The sequence below is a fragment of the Streptopelia decaocto genome (assembly GCF_964273445.1).
Source record: "Streptopelia decaocto genome assembly, chromosome: 16".
Classification (NCBI taxonomy): domain Eukaryota; kingdom Metazoa; phylum Chordata; class Aves; order Columbiformes; family Columbidae; genus Streptopelia; species Streptopelia decaocto.
Genome location: NC_138671.1, coordinates 11,711,858 through 11,726,982, shown reverse-complemented (window position 1 = coordinate 11,726,982; position 15,125 = coordinate 11,711,858). Strand labels below are relative to the sequence as shown.

The 15,125-nt window shown below is 55.9% G+C and overlaps 2 protein-coding genes across 2 annotated transcripts in view; one reads left to right on the top strand and one right to left on the bottom strand.

The window, feature by feature from the left end:
- The window catches only part of STX8 (syntaxin 8), a 107,161-nt gene extending 105,122 nt beyond the window's left edge, over nt 1–2,039 (top strand). The window contains exon 8 of the mRNA XM_082067265.1: nt 1,868–2,039. Coding sequence (XP_081923391.1) covers nt 1,868–1,935 — 68 coding nt within the window. The 3' untranslated portion in view covers nt 1,936–2,039. The remainder of the gene's footprint in view (nt 1–1,867) is intronic.
- A 3,615-nt stretch (nt 2,040–5,654) lies between these two features.
- NTN1 (netrin 1) overlaps nt 5,655–15,125 on the bottom strand; it is a 99,451-nt gene continuing 89,980 nt past the window's right edge. The window contains exon 6 of the mRNA XM_082067247.1: nt 5,655–9,368. Within this exon, the coding sequence (XP_081923373.1) occupies nt 9,040–9,368 (329 nt within the window). The 3' untranslated portion in view covers nt 5,655–9,039. The remainder of the gene's footprint in view (nt 9,369–15,125) is intronic.

Genomic DNA, 15,125 nt, shown 5'->3' with positions numbered 1-15,125 from the left:
TGCTATTGCCAGCGGTGCCACTGTCCTGTTCGTGGGTGTGGGATAGATGAGCGGTGACGCCGCGGGTTGCTGGTGGGACACGTGCCATGGGCACCGCGCTCCACCGCTGCTCTGGAGACGGGAAAGCGGCTCCAGGTTTTTAATACCTGTCTCTTTCCAGGAATAAAATGGAGTTAATTCCGTTTTGCCGTCCCGCTCTTGCTGCCCTGAGCGTCCTCTGAAGTTTCCTGCTCGCTCTGCTCTTGCCCGTTAGTGATACTTTATTAGTCCCCACCTTCCCCTTTTCATGCCGGGTAATAATTCTGGTTTTATGTGCAGCTTTTCTTGCGAGTTGTCAAAGAATAATTACGCCCCATTAACTCCACTTTGTATCATTACTAATTCACACCTAGAGAGTATTTTCCAAGCAACTGATCTCGGTTGTCTCTTAATTGCTGAAGTCCATAAACTCTGTCACACTGAAACTGTGCTAAGGATTTGCACCCTCTAAAATTTACCCTCCAGTGCAAAATGTAACAGAGAATCTGAATGTGGCAGCTTTATCAGATCTTATTTCTTCCCGATTTAAGCAGATGTAAGAAGGTTGTTTGCGCCTGGCTCTGCTGAAGACCACGCGATGTCCATTCTGTGCCGCGGGCTCTGTGCAGGGAAGGGCTGGAATCAGCAGCATCGCCCCAGCTCCCTTCAGATCACAAATGGTTTAAACTGCGCTTAACAGAGAAGAAAATACTGTTGGTGGCAACTCTTACTTCCCTGGAAAAAAATCCTGGAGCCCTGGCAGAGAAACAGTTTCTGCACAGAAAACATGACACTATTTACAAAAAGCAATGTCTAATATCCTTTTCCAGCTTGGAAAGAGGAGTTTATTTTAATACATCCTTTTTTAATTGCCATGAGCTGGACTTGTAAATATTGTAAATGGTTGAGTAACAGTCATCTGCGAGCAGAGCGAACGGAGGGGCGTGTTTTCCGCTCTGAGAGCCCTGGCGCGTTCCCGCGGCTCTGGCGGGGCGGCGGAGCCGATCCTGAACCTAAGGGCTCCTGATAAAAGGTGCTGGGAGCCGGGGGCGTGTGTGCGGATCCGCGGGGGATCACGGGGATCAGCGGAACATTTCCTGCTCCGGGCCAGAGCAGAGCAGGGCAGAGCTCTCCCTCAGAAGGGGCAGCGAGCGATCCCCGGCCCCATGGCCTCAGTGCTTTTGGTCGAGAGAGGAAACCTGCTCTGCTGGGGTTCTGATCAGTCGTCAGTGTGATCCGTAACATGTTTTTTTAATGCCATCCTTCTGCAGAGAGCGAGAAAAATAGTCATAACGTTCTGTAAGATTGTGTTAGTCAAGAACTTGTGTGCATCCGCGGCTCGGGGCAGCGCGGAGCCGCGTTAGGCAGAGCTCTGTTAGACTCTCCTAATGCCGGTTGATCTTCGTTTTCCCAAGCCAGGCACATACCCAAAGGCCCTGCTTTTGCTCTGCAAATAGTTTTGTCTGAGAGCAGGAATGGTTTGTATTGGAAACAATTTCCTGATGCAATTTGGATTTCCTTCAGAATAATCCCTTGCCCCAGTGGGATGGTACAGGGGGATTCTAGAAGAGCTTAACTGGCCTTGCCGTGAGTTAAACATATCCCTTAATCTGCGCAAGGCAGATGTTTAAGTAGGAAGATGCCCTGCAGGCACTGTTACAAAAAGTCAGTTTGAAGGGTCAGGAAGAGCAAGAACTGCTCTACAAGGCCGGGTCTGAGTCCGGGTCACGGGCGCGCGGGATCTGCCGGGCGGGAAACGAGGAGCAGCAGGACCGCGAGGGAGAATTTCATTGCAAAAGACCAGTTGTTGGCGAAGGCAGCAACCTTAACGGCGTTTCGTCTCTTCCAGGAATGCTGGTGGTGATCGTGCTGCTGCTCATCGCCATCGCCGTGGTCGCTGTCTGGCCAACACATTAACGTGGATCCGTGCTGCCCCACGGCTGATTGCGGCAACTCCAGAGAGACCCACTTTGTGCAAAGGCCTTCTGTGTTTTAAATAAACTCGACACCATGAGAACGAAGCTGTGTCTGACAGACGTCCGTCCTTCCCGCGGCGCGCAGCCGCAGAGCACGGCGCCGTCCGAAGGGTTCGAACTGCCGAGGACGCCGTCCCGCCGTCCCGTGGCGCCGGAGCCGCGGCTGCCCCTGCACCGGGCGCTCGGCTAATGGGGCCGCGGGGCCGCCTGCCCGTCCACACCGCTCACCCCCCGCGGGCGCTGTCCCAAGGGCTTTAACGTACTAACATAAAGGTAAAGGTGCGGTTTGGGAGCACAGCGGTGGCACTCCTCTGCTTTCTGATACCTACCTTCAAAAGGAAAACTCCTGCTTTTTTTTCAAGGAATAACTGTTTTTTGGGAATGACAGCATCGGGCTGCTCGCAGAGCCCTGCGGGGCGCGGGACCCGCGGGCTGCCCGGGGGCGCTGGGAGCGGCTCGGGGCCCGGCCCCTGGGGAGGGCTCTGGGTGTCACAGGTCACAGCAGAACCGCCAGCGGGTCTGGGGTGTCCGAGCGGGGACCCCAGCGCGTGGGACCCTGCGCTCCCCACATCCCCCCACGTGCTCCCCACGTCCTCCTACGTGCTCCCCATGTCCCCCACGTGCTCCCCACGTCCCCCCATGTGCTCTGCCATTAGCCTACTAATCTCAGCCATCAGGGTCTGTCTTTTTCTTTCATAACTTTTCACACGCTGTTAAAGCTGAGAGGAAGGATTACCTGTTCAAAAACTAATGAAAAAGAAGTACTGAATGTTTGCTTCTGGCCAAGAAAATCATTATTTTGTTATATGTGCCAGTTTGATTTCAGAACTGATAGAGCAAGCAATAAATATTGAATAAAAGCCAATCCATTTACATACAACTTATCTGCCTGGGTTTTTATTGTTTCCTACCCTCTCGTGTTCCACTCAGACGCTTCTCCAGCGCTTCTATTTCCTGAGAGGCGATTTGGAGCAGGAAAAAAGCGATTCCTGCCAGATTCATGTGTGTCATGACATCCATTTCCGGACGGGCCCGCGCCCCGGGCGGCTCCTCCCCAGCTGCTGCGGTATCTGCTTTCACCGCTCTCGGCGGCTCCGGCGCGTTCCTGCTCTGCCCGCCCAGCGCTGGGCTTTGCCCAAGGTGGGAAGTCCAGGCTTAAGCTTTGTGCTGGGGAACTAGACGTTAACACCGTGTTCTGCCGGGGGAGGACAGACAGCGATGCCCGTGGCCGGGATGCAGCCGAGTCTTCCACACATCTCCACGTGCTTCACTGGGGAACATCCTTGAAGTCTTCAAAAGTCCAGCCCAGGTTCTGCCTGTTTGCTTTTCCTTGGAGTGCTGCTTCATCCTGCAGCCTTCAAAGGAGGGGAAAAAATACCCCGAAGTTTTACGTTCTCACCGTTTTCAAGCAGACACAACAGGTTTTTGATTAGTTTATTGCTTGATCTCGGATTAGCAGCAGAGTTTGAAGCAAGGCTGCTCCAGCGGGGAACAGATCACGGGCGGCGGTGGGGACGCGTTGGGAACGCGGTTGTGCGGCGGGGCCGCATCCTGCGCGGGGCTGTGCTCCCGCCCCGCGCTGGGCTCTCACCCAGCCCGGCCCAGGGGCCTTCGGGACAGCACGAGAATAACCGGCCGTTGTTGGGATGAGACTACAGGCTTGGCTTTCTCATTAAAACCGTCGTTTATGGAGGGAAATAGGGCTTTGTTTGAATTCCCAGGATGCGTAATTCATCGCGATCAGTGTGTGGTGGTGACTTTGTTCTGATAGAGGCTTTAAAAAGATGTTTTCTGTCCTGTTGGGTCCTTAAACACATTCTTCTGTCAGTGCCTGGGAAAGGTGGGAACACGAGGCTTCGCTCTGCTGAAATGTCACACAAAGGGGTTCTCAGACGTGCCCTTTAGGTAACATTTAATGAGTTGTGTGGGTGAGCCGTTTTATTAAAATAGAGGTGGATTTGGCAGCGTTGTGGAAAGCTTTTCTGTGCCAGCCCCACCAAGAGAAAAGGAAGGTTCAAATATCAGAGCCAGGGGTTGCTGACTGAGCAAGGGGGTTGGGGAGCCCGGCTCAGCAGGTCCAGGCGGTTTTGGGGAGCCCAGCTGAGGGGGTCCAGGCGGTTTTGGGGAGCCCGGCTCATGGGGCCCAGGTGGTTTCACCACACAATCGCCTGCCCAGTGTGGGGTGAAGGATGCTCGAGGTGCCCATCGAGTCTGTGCCGTGGGGCTGTGGGGTCAAGTACCTGCGGTGGCTTCTCCAAGGGGAGGTTTTCCCATCGCCCTCCTGCCCCCCCGGAGGGATGTCCCAGGCTTTGCCTTCCTCACGTTTCCTTTATTTCTCTCTCAGATGACGTGCTCAGGAGTTTACCTGTTTCCAGTTGTTACTTCATCAAAAATACGAGTGCTGGAGGAGGATCTGGTGGATGAACCATCCCTGGAGACATCCCAGGCCAGGCTGGACGGGGCTCTGAGCAACCTGAGCTGGTGAAGATGTCCCTGCTCATGGCGGGGGGGCACTGGGGAGCTGGGAAGGGCCCTCCGACCCAAACCATCCTGTGGTTCTGTGATTCGATGTGTTAGAGGCGCTGTGCCCACTGCCCTGGGTAAGAAGTCCTGAGCTCCCACGTGAGGTCACAGGTGGTTTGGGGAGCAGCTGGTGTGTCACTCGCTGGCTGGGAGCTGGAGCTGCGCGCGCTGCTGTCCCGGCTCCGAGCAAACGCTCCGGGTCCAGCCTGTGGTGGGAAGCAGCTCTATCCCCTCTTTCCAGAGCCACCATGTCATCGTCAGGCAACCGGCCGCCTGCCAGGAGAACTGGGAAACCCATTTGCTTCTCTGTGGAGCCGCAGGCGACAGCCCCGGAGCAGAGGTGGTGGCACTTGTGACCCATTTGTCTCCGCAATAAAGATCTGAGATTTCTGACCCCTGAGGTGTTTTCAAACTCATAAATTACCGGCGAAGCTCAGGGCGCGGGTCGGGCGCGCTGACCCCTCAGCAGTTTGTGGGACCTTTTGCTGTATTTTTCTCTCTGGAAATGTTTCACTGCCTCAGCGCCCCCCACTTCCAGCTTCCTGGTGTCTGTCCCTCCAGCCCTTGCCTGGGCTCCAGCGCCACCGTATCCCCTGGGTCGGTGGCACCCAGGACCGTTGGTGTCCCCTGGGAGGTGGGTGATGGAGCCCAGACCCCCACGGCGGGTTTGCAGGAGGGGCCGGGGCTGCAAGCGGATGTGGATGGGGCAGAAAACGGGTCTGGAGCGGGGTTGGCTGCTCCCCTGGCCCTGCGGTCCGGCTGTCCCATCTGCCCACCCCGTCCACCCGCTCTGCGCAGGGTCCCGCAGGTCTCGCTGTGCCCCGGCTCTGTCCCTCTGTGGGGCACAGTGTCCTCTGGCAGTGCAGGAAGGACCTGGGGACAGACCTGGCTCCTCACGGACAGCCCGGGGGTGCCAGCGGGGACCTCTGTCCCACCCGCCATGAGCCTGCGGGGACCCCGCTGTCCCCAGGGACGTGTGGCCGGGGAGGACGCTGCTGGGACACGGGGCTGACGGTCACAAACAGCCGTGCAGAACCCCGGGGCTGCCCCGGGGACACCGGCAGAGCGGGGAGGCAGAGGGGACACGGTCACCTCGCTGGCCCGCGGGTGGGAGGAAGCAGAGATTTTGGAGATTCGTACAGTTTACAAGAGTTTATTCAACTGCTTTCTGACTTTAGTTCTACCGAGTGGGTGCTGAACAGTTACAAGCTCCTCCAGGTTCAATTACAGCCAATCTAACAAAACAAACAAACAAAGAGAAAAAAAAAAAAGAAAAAAGAGAGAAAAAACAAAACAAAACTTAGAAAAACAATAAGAAAATCCACAACTTTTTCACGTGTCATTAAATATATTCATATATAATAACCATAATATATTAGTATGCATTGTAAAGAAACATTGCCCAAAGCAGTATGCAATGGTCATAACTAAACAACATTTACAGTTCAAGATATTAACAGAAATAATAATAAAACAAAACCCCAAAAAAACAACCAACTAAACAAAAAAAAAACCCCAAACAACCCCGAACCAAACACAGGTTTTGTGAGGGGGGAGGAGGCGGGAGTGCGGGGCGAGGGACGGACGCCACAGGACGAACAGACACGAGACTCAATGACACCCGTCAGGTGCCACCGCCGGGCGAGGATTGTTTTGGCATTTCAGCTGCTCCCGATGCCGCGGGGGCCCCGGCCCCATGGGCCTCGGTCCTGCCCCGGTGTAACGCGGGGAACCCCAAGCGCTGCACCGGCCAAGGAGGGTGATGTTTAGGGGTGACGCCGTGTCCGTCCTTAGGTGAGCAGGCAGAGGTGTCCCCGGGACGTGTTCTGTAGAAGGGGCGGCTGCCGGGAAGAGTCGCATCCCCCAGCACCCCAGAAGGGAGCAGCTCTGCCGTCCCCAGCGGGGCCGCGCGCCCGTCACACCAGCTGCTCCTGCGGGTGGGCGGCACTGGAGCGCGGGGGGCACTGGGGACAGTGGATGGAGCGAAGGGGCTTCTCCAGCCTGTTGGAAAGCACAGAACCCCAACGGGGGTCACGGGATGGGGTCCCGGAGCGATGACGGGTTGTGGTGCGGTGGGTCCTGGTGGGACGGACGGGGAGGTTGCCTGTGGTGGGCTCCGAGTCGCTTCACGTCTTGTGCAAACTCCATTTCCTTCTGATTTTCCAGCTTGTGTCGGTGCCTGGAGGGGTCTGGCCGTGGGACGGTGTGGGGGGTGTTTCTTCTGCAGCCTCCCAAACTGGTGGGATGAGGAAGGGGCTGGGGCTCGGCCCTGGGGGGGTCTGGGGGTGTCAAGGCTGCGCTGGCGAGGGCGGCTGCGCCCGGACTGAGCGTGGGGTGTCCAGAGCACTCGGTGGGCAGCTCCCGAGTCCCAGCATCCCCTGGGCTCGGCTTCATGGCTTTGGGTTGGGTCTGGTTGCTTTTAGGCCGCTGGAATGTCACCCACGGCTCAAGGGCGTCCTGGCTAACCCAGGACAAGCCGTCCCCAGCCACCGCGGGGTGTCCCTGGCATCAGTCGATGCTGCTGCAGGAGAGCATCCAAGCCTCATTCTGGGGCTTTAAGCCTCTGTTTAGACACCTGAGATGAGATTTTATCCTTCAAAAGTTGGTGACTTGAGTTCCCTTGAGCTCTGAAGTGAGGAAAACGAGGTCTGCTCTGTTTACGGGGACAAAACATGGACCTGGGGGCTTGAGTGATGTCCCATGTGGGATTTCTCTCCTAATATCCAGATTAATTCTGGAGGGGCCTTGTGGTGGTAGTGGGGGCTCGGCAGAGCTCGGTCCCCCCGGCTGGTGTCGGCAGCGTCCCTGCGAGCCCTCCACTTAACACCTATTTACGTGGCTGCCTTGCTTTATGGCGGTTTATGTCATTACATAAATATTGTCAATTGCTATAAAACAAGGCAAAACCACTGGAAAATGTCATAAAATGGATGTTTCCAAGTTTCCTAAAAGGAAAAATATCAGGGAGGTTTTGCTTTTCATAGCGACTAATGTTTGCTTCTCCTCCAGGTACCCGGCCTGCCCTCCCTGCCTCTCTTTTCCAGCCCAGCTATGAGAACTCAGATAGCCCTGTTCCTCCGGGGCCACCGTGGCAGGGGACCAGCTGGCAAGGGGACATAACGTCTGGGTGACAAATAACAGCCAGTCCTGCCCATGGGGTGTCTCGGGGACAGATGCGCCAGCCCTCGGGCTGGGGACGGGCTGTGAGCCGGCGGTGAGGCGGCCGCTGCTTCGCTTAGTGCAGCAGCCGTTACAACTGGGGAATGGTACGTTTGCTGGTTTTCAACCCCAGCAGAAGGAGAAGAGCAATTTGGGGAGCTCCGGGAGGGTCACACTTGCTCATCCCGTCCCTGGCTGAGACCCCTTCCCGTGGGCCAACCTTAGAGCTCTGCGCTGGCCCCGCTGCCCGTGGGACAGTCCCCGGCACCTCCTGTGTCTCCCAAGGGAGCTGGTCACCTTCTGCAGGGCTGCTGGGGAGCTGAGCAGAGCTGGGGTGGGTTCAGGAGAGCTGAGTTTGGGAGTGAAACCTCTGCCAGCCAGGACATCACTGTCACCTGCACAGACTTTCCATCACCTGGGGGTTCCTCTCTCTGCTCGGGGTGGCAGACAGGACCAAACCCATGAAGGAAGTCCCAGGGGTGGCCGTGGTGGAGACTGGAGGACTGCAATGGACAAGATCTTCTAAGGCACCTACGAGAACTGGATCCCAACTTATTTTCTTGCAGAGTCTGTGTGTTTCCTTGAGGGTCCTGGTTGTTAAGGGGTGGCTGGGAGGGTTCCAGGGCGTCCCGTGGGCTCACACTCCGTCATGCGGTGGGGGCAGCGCTCCTCACGGTCTGGGGGCCGGGCGAGGAGTCGCCCCCCGAGTCGTGCCCACGTCGCCCACTAATGTGGTTTCCTCTTCGCTAACCTGGGATGAGCGCATCGCCACAGCTGGAGACCTCACCTGCCCCCGGGTGTCGTACAGCTGGTGATGGTTACAGCTGCCGGGTACCAAAGAGTCTTCAAACAACCCTTCAATCAGTCAATCCTCAGATCTGTCCTCTGCGATAAGCCTCCGTTTAGTTTCCTCTACAGCAACTGTCTCGTTCAACCTAAGCTGAGAATACATATTTCTGGGGACGGGGGATAACTTCCAGCACTGCCGTTGGTTAGTTTCTTACAGGTTGCATGTCCCCGTGCCACGCTTTGGGAGCAGCAGATGTTAGCAGCTGGAAGGCAGTTTGGTGCCTCTGATTTCTTCAGCCGAAAGAAGGTGGGGGGCACTGGGTGCCGCACGCCCGTACCCACCCTCCTCTTGTTTTATATCCACATGTGCCATTATTTTGCTGGCTTTTTTTGTTCGTTTTCTCCTGGAATACGAGGTGCAAACCCAGCAGCCCCACAGCCGTGATCCCCCCATGTCCCTCCAGCAGCGCCAAGTTCCTCGCGCCGCCCCGTCGCCGGTCCCTGCCCGCCCCAGCCCCACGCCAAGCAGCATGCACATCAGTCTCTCCCTCTCGCGCCGGTGCCGTCTCCTCCTCTAGGCTTTCTTACACTTCCCCTTCTTCTCCCGCTGCTGGAACTTCCTGAGCCGCCGAGCCCACGTATCCCGCCACTGGATCACCAGGCTGGTTTTGTCCGCAATGATGCCGCTCTGGTCAGGAGAGTCCTCGTTGTTGCCCAGCAGCAAATACTTCTTCATGGGTTTGATTTTGGGACACTTGCACGCAATGTCCTTGGAGTGGATCCACAGGGTCTGGTCTCCGCGCCGTATCCGGTTGCTGCCTTGTTTGTAGACGGAGATGATGTTGACTGTGAACTTCCACCAGTCAGCATTTTTTTCCGCTTTCAGGATGTGGATCTGGACAGCTGGGAAAAAAAAAAAGCAAGGCAAGAGAGGAAAAGATGTTATGGTTTGAGCTGGCAGGGAGAAAACGAATTTCAAGCCTTACCTAACAGGCTGTGTGAGGAAATGGGATTTTGTCTCCTAAGCCCAGGCTGGGGGAGAGTGACCAAGGGTGGTGGATGCACAAAAACTTCTCTGTCTCCAGACACCCAGGAGCCCCGGGCGCTGGTGGCACAGGCTCTCAGCAAAGGCTCGGGACATGCTCTCCAGCTCTCAGCCGCAAAGGTGGCGCTCTGGGTCCCTGATGAGCATGGCCATGGCTGCCTAAGGACCACGGAGCGTGGAGGAGCCCTGGGAGCGGGGAGCTGTACCCCACCATGGCACTCCTGGTGCTGGGAGCCATGCAGGGCTAACGGAGCACTGGTGGGGAGCGCGTTCTCCCATCTGTGTCCCAGGGAGGAGAGGAAACAGCCTCAAGTTGCACCAGGGGAGGTTGAGGTTGGATCTGGGGAACAATTTCTTCCCCAAAGGGCTGTTGGGCATTGGAACAGGCTGCCCAGGGCAGTGCTGGAGTCACCAGCCCTGGAGGGGTTGAGCAGATAGAGATGAGGTTCTCAGGGACATGGGTTAGTGCTAGATTTAAGTTATGATCTTAATCTTAATGATCTTGATGATCTTAAGGGTCTTTTCCAACCAAAATGATTCTATGATTCTATCTGCCAGGACGCGGTTGTGCAGCAAGCACAGGTGGAGCAGCTCCCCAGGGCTGTTGGTGTAGCAACATCTGCCCCAGCAACTGCAAACTCTTAAAGCAATGGAAAACTTACTCAAAAATCAGGTGGGTTTGTGCAGTGGAGTCTGCCTTTTCCCTTGAAGTAATAAACACAGCGACAATCAATAAAGCCCCGGGGCGGTGGGCTGAGCAGGGGCCAGAGGCTCTGTGCGCACAGCGGGTATTGCAGTGGGCAAGGCAGGGGGGTGACTGTCCCCATCGTCAGTGCCACAACCCCGGGCTGCCCCGTAGGACCTGGGACAAGCTTTCTTCTGACCATGTGTCCAGAGAGCAGCATGTGCTCCAGGCAGAGGACGGGATCCTGTATGGGCTGCCCCTCCAGCCCTCCCATCCCCACTAGACGGGCAACTTGGTGCATCAGTGCCAGGACCCCGAGGCAGGGTTTAAGAGAAGATGAGCCAAAATCTGGAGAAAACAGGGACTGACCCATATCTCCAGTCATTTGGCACGTGGAGGTAGGAAAGAGCTATTAGGGTTAGGGCTCGGACACTGTACAGACGCGCCAGTGGCAATGTCCAACCTGACTTCTGGGTCTGGAGGACTCTGTGAATGCTGAATAGTGACATGGGGCTTCAAGGGGACATCTTAGTACACAGTAGCCTGGTGAGCTGGGTGTCCCAGCAGATAACCGGGAGATAACAAGCTCCCAAAGCAAGACTGAGATGAGAGGACAACTGTGATCCATAAACACAGGAATAGCAAAGAGGATGGCGTTTTCCAAGCCTATGGCTGATGTTGTGTAGAAAAACTCCTGAGAAAACCTGGTGAGAGCCCTTGCTCTTCCCCAGAGCGTGGTTCATGCGCCACAACCCTGCGCCCACCCGCATCCATGTGGGAGTGGTGGCCCGTGGTTGGTGTGACTTGGCATCATGGTCTGGGCAGGAGAGGACTCTCCAGGGGGTTGTCCACAAGGATGCCGGGATGGCGATGGACACTGGTTTGCTTCCAGTATCCTCGAGAGGAAAACCCTGCTCATGGCTGATTTCAGAAGCCCCTGGAGCCACCATGGTTTTGCCCCATGGGGCAGCTGCAGCTCAGGTGGCCCTGAGCAGGCTATGGTGACCACTGCCACCCATCCTCCTCCTCAACCCCTGTAGCAGGTGCCACTGTGCCCTTTCCAGGTGACATCTGTGGGCTTGGGTTCAAACCACAGGGAGGGATGGAGACCCACTTTCCTTGTGTGTGCAAGGGAGCCTTTGGCCCTCAAGCATGGCGAGGAAGAGGAGGCACAAGCCTGGAGGCAGCTCCTGGATGTCGGTCGGTCACGGCGCCGGGGTGGCAGAGGAGGATGGGACAGCAGTTGGCCAAGGTCACATCCTGCGGGGAGGTCAATCACATTCCCCTCCCTGACAACCAGCTTCCAGGAAAATATCTTCACCGGGAAGTGATTCCCCAGCCCTCCCGGGTTTGTTTGCTGACCGTGGGATGAGGAATCCCCACCAGAGACAGAGGGAAGAACCTGGGTGGCCATGCCACCGCTGGCAAGAGCCAGCAGGCACAGTCCAACCGAAGAGTGCTTTTTGACCAAATCTTTAGGCTTTTCCCTCTATTTATGCCCCTTCCCTCCATGCCCGGTGAGCTGTCACCCCTGCCTGTCTCTGCCGTCTGGCCAGACCCTGGCAGGTCCCATCACAATTCCATAAACTATCAGAGGGAGAAGAACCCTCAACAAAAACCCAGGCAAAGCTCTCCCGTTGGCCTTGTAACAACCCAGTTTTACCTCCCCGGATTAGCGGTGGAGCAGCATCACCTTCGCCTTAAAACCACCACATACGAGCTGATTTTGAGCTATGGAAGGAAATGGGGCTCTGCAGCCCAGCAAGGCTTTTTGACATGTTGCAAAATATATAGAGTTGGGGTTTTTTGTTTTTGTTTTTTGTTTTTGTTTTTGTTTTGTGTGTGTTTTGGGTGGGTTTTTTTTGTTTTTTCTTTTTCTCAGAGCATGTCACGGATGCCAAATGCTCCCATAAAATAAAAAGAGAGAGAAAAAAACAGCCCAAAGCTCTGACCGCGTATTTCCCAGTCTGGAGCGAAGGTAACAAAATGTGAAGATTAGCCAATATTCTATTTTTTGGAAACAAATCTTTCCAAAAAAGCTTAAACCTTTGACCTGCCTGGTCCACACTGACCAAATGGAGAAAATGAATGAAAAGGAACCGGGGAGAGGTGGTTACAGGAAACTCTGCTCTAAAATACACAGTCTGTATTTTTTTGATGTCAAGGCCTCCGTCTCTTATGTTTTTTCGCCTTTTATTAATGAAGTGGAAGGAGTGAAAGCCTCGGCGAAGCTCGGTTGGCACAGCCACAGCTGCCTTCCCCGGTAGTGAGTTTCTGCCCATAGCTTTGCCTCCAGGACACGCGGCTCCCCTGAGCCCGGCTGCAGAGCCCAGCTTTAGCGCTGGCTTGCCAGGTATTTTGGGGTGGGGGTCTCCAGCATCTCCCAAGGGACACGGGATGTGCAGAGAGGTGCCAGGAGGAATTTTTGGCAGCACCTAAGGTGGCTCCTCTGGGTGAATCCCAGGTGCTTAGGGACTTGTTTCTCATGAAGCTTTCAGTTCCTCTGTTATTTTGGGTTGGGGGCTCAGCTGTGTCCCACCACTCCAAAGCTGGCTTTGCTGCTTGATGTTGTCCTTCATCTGCCATTTCCTAGGGCAAAGCTCGGCTTTGCCTGTGCCGTGCTGAACTGCTCCCGCTTTGCTGCTGCACCCACTGCACCCCAGCACCCAGGCTGAGGGACTTGGGGCTGTCCCTGTCACTGTATCCCAGGAAAAACGGCCCTGATGTGTCTGGGGGGCAACCAGATGACAGGCTGTAACAGGGGTGATGGTTGTCCTAGGATCACGGCATCATTTGGTTGGAAGAGACCCCCAAGATCATCAAGTCCAACCATAACCCACCCCTGGCACTGCCCCATGTCCTGAGAACCTCATGTCCGTCTGTCCAACCCTCCAGGGATGGTGACTCCAGCACTGCCCTGGGCAGTCTGTTCCAATGCCCCACAGCCCTTTGGGGAAGAAATTGTTCCCCAGATCCAACCTCAACCTCCCCTGGCGCAATTTGAGGCCGTTTCCTCTGCTCCTGGCGCTTGTTCCTGGGGAGCAGAGCCCGACCCCCCTGGCTCCAAGCTCCTTTCAGGCAGTTCAGAGATCAGAAGGTCTCCCCTCAGCTCCTGTTCTCAGCTGAACCCCCCAGGTCCCTCAGCCGCTCCATCACACTTGTGCTCCAGCCCCTCACCAGCTCCATTCCCTTCTCTCCACTCGCTCCAGCACCTCAAGGACTTTCTTGGTGTGAGGGGCCCAGATCTCACCCCAGGATTCCTCGTGCTTTGCACGCAGTGGGAAGCTGAGCCCTGCAGGTAATCTGGGGCTGGAATCAGGGATTTTTCTCCAGGTTTGCTATTCTGCACCCTGCTCTGCTCCCCGAAAGCCCCACTCATCTGAACAGGCACAGAAAGCTGGGGATGGGGGCTCAAAGGGTGACAGGAAGATGCTTAATCTTGGTGAGAACGTAGGGCTGCCCCATCAACCACATCCCACCCAACACCAAAGCTGCTGAAGTCCAGATCTCACCCAAATGGTGCCTTATAATTCACAGCAACCAAGCTGATGCATTCGAGTGTCTCCCCACATTATGCTGCTTCCTAAGAAGAAGGTAGGTGAGTGGTCCCCAGGAGGGGACGGGGGGTCCCTGGTGCCCTCCTGCATCCCGCGGTGCTCAGCTCTGGGCCAGGGATGCTGCCCAGCTCCTCAAGGCTCAGCTGGGAGCCTCCGGCCACAAGAAAGACCTGAAGGTTGGATGTCACAGATGGAAGCAGAGGGGTGGATGATTTGATGTTAATAAAAACAAAAACCAACCCCAAAACCTCAAAACAACATGTTTGAGGGCAGCCGTGTAAAGGTTTAACTAAAAGCAGCGCCTCGCAGCATTCAGAGACCATGAGTCAGGGGCTCGAAAATCATGAGATTGCCATGAGAAGAGTCAAATACTTTTGAGGTTTGTGATAAATCTCCTGATTTCAAGGTTTCTCCTGCCAAAGCTGACCTAGGATGGGGCTGCACGGACAAAACTGTGCATCCTGTGCACTAACCTGACCCCGGGAGCTGGAGCTTCGTGGGGCTTCCAGCGATGGGGAACATCGCTGCGCTGAGCCCGGGGACGGACCCCACAGGGGTGGCAGCGGGAGCAGAGCGGTTTGCTGCGGGGGACAAGAGGGTCTTTGACACGGGCAGACGGAGCCAGGCGCTCGGGGCAGTGCGCACACAGGCATCCTGGGCTAAGCTGCGGTTTCCCAAGGGCTCGGCTCCCTTTTTGCTGCACAAGCCAAGCAGAGCCTGTGTGGATTTGACTCCATCCAGCAGCAGAAGGTGAACCTGATACCACTTGGGTTTGGGAACGGCTGGCTCCTTGCTGGAGTAAAGGGTTAAAATGGGATTTTTTTTCTCTCTCTTTTTTTTTTTTTTTTTATTTAAAAAAAATCTTTAATTGATTTGGCAGCGGCTTTGCCTGCCTCCAGCTGCCAATTTCCTACTGGTTTAATATTGGAGATTTACGACCCCAAATCCCGGCCGGCCTGGGTGGGACCCCTCGCTGCCCCGCTCCCTCCCCGGGGACGCAGTTTTGGGGAGGGATTGCTCAGCACTTCCCTGCTCCGGGAGCGGGATTTCCGCACCTCCCGGGCAGGGGCTGCGGGCTGGGGATGAGCCGGGACCCTGCGTCTCCATCCCCTCGGGTGTTTTCTGTGGATTCAGGACTTTTTCTTCCCCCTTCTCTCTTTTCAAGATGCCTTTTGAAAACACATTTTACTTTTTTCCAGCAGCCCCTGCCAAGCTCCTCTCAACAAAAGGGGTGACTCAGTGAAGACTTCGCAGATGATCTCACCTTTCAGACAAGGATCCCGCTCCTCGCCCCCGTCCCCTTCCTGATGCTGCGCTGGGGACGTGGGGAGGGCACAGGGACAGCAGCTGCGACGCTGGTGCTGGAACCCAGC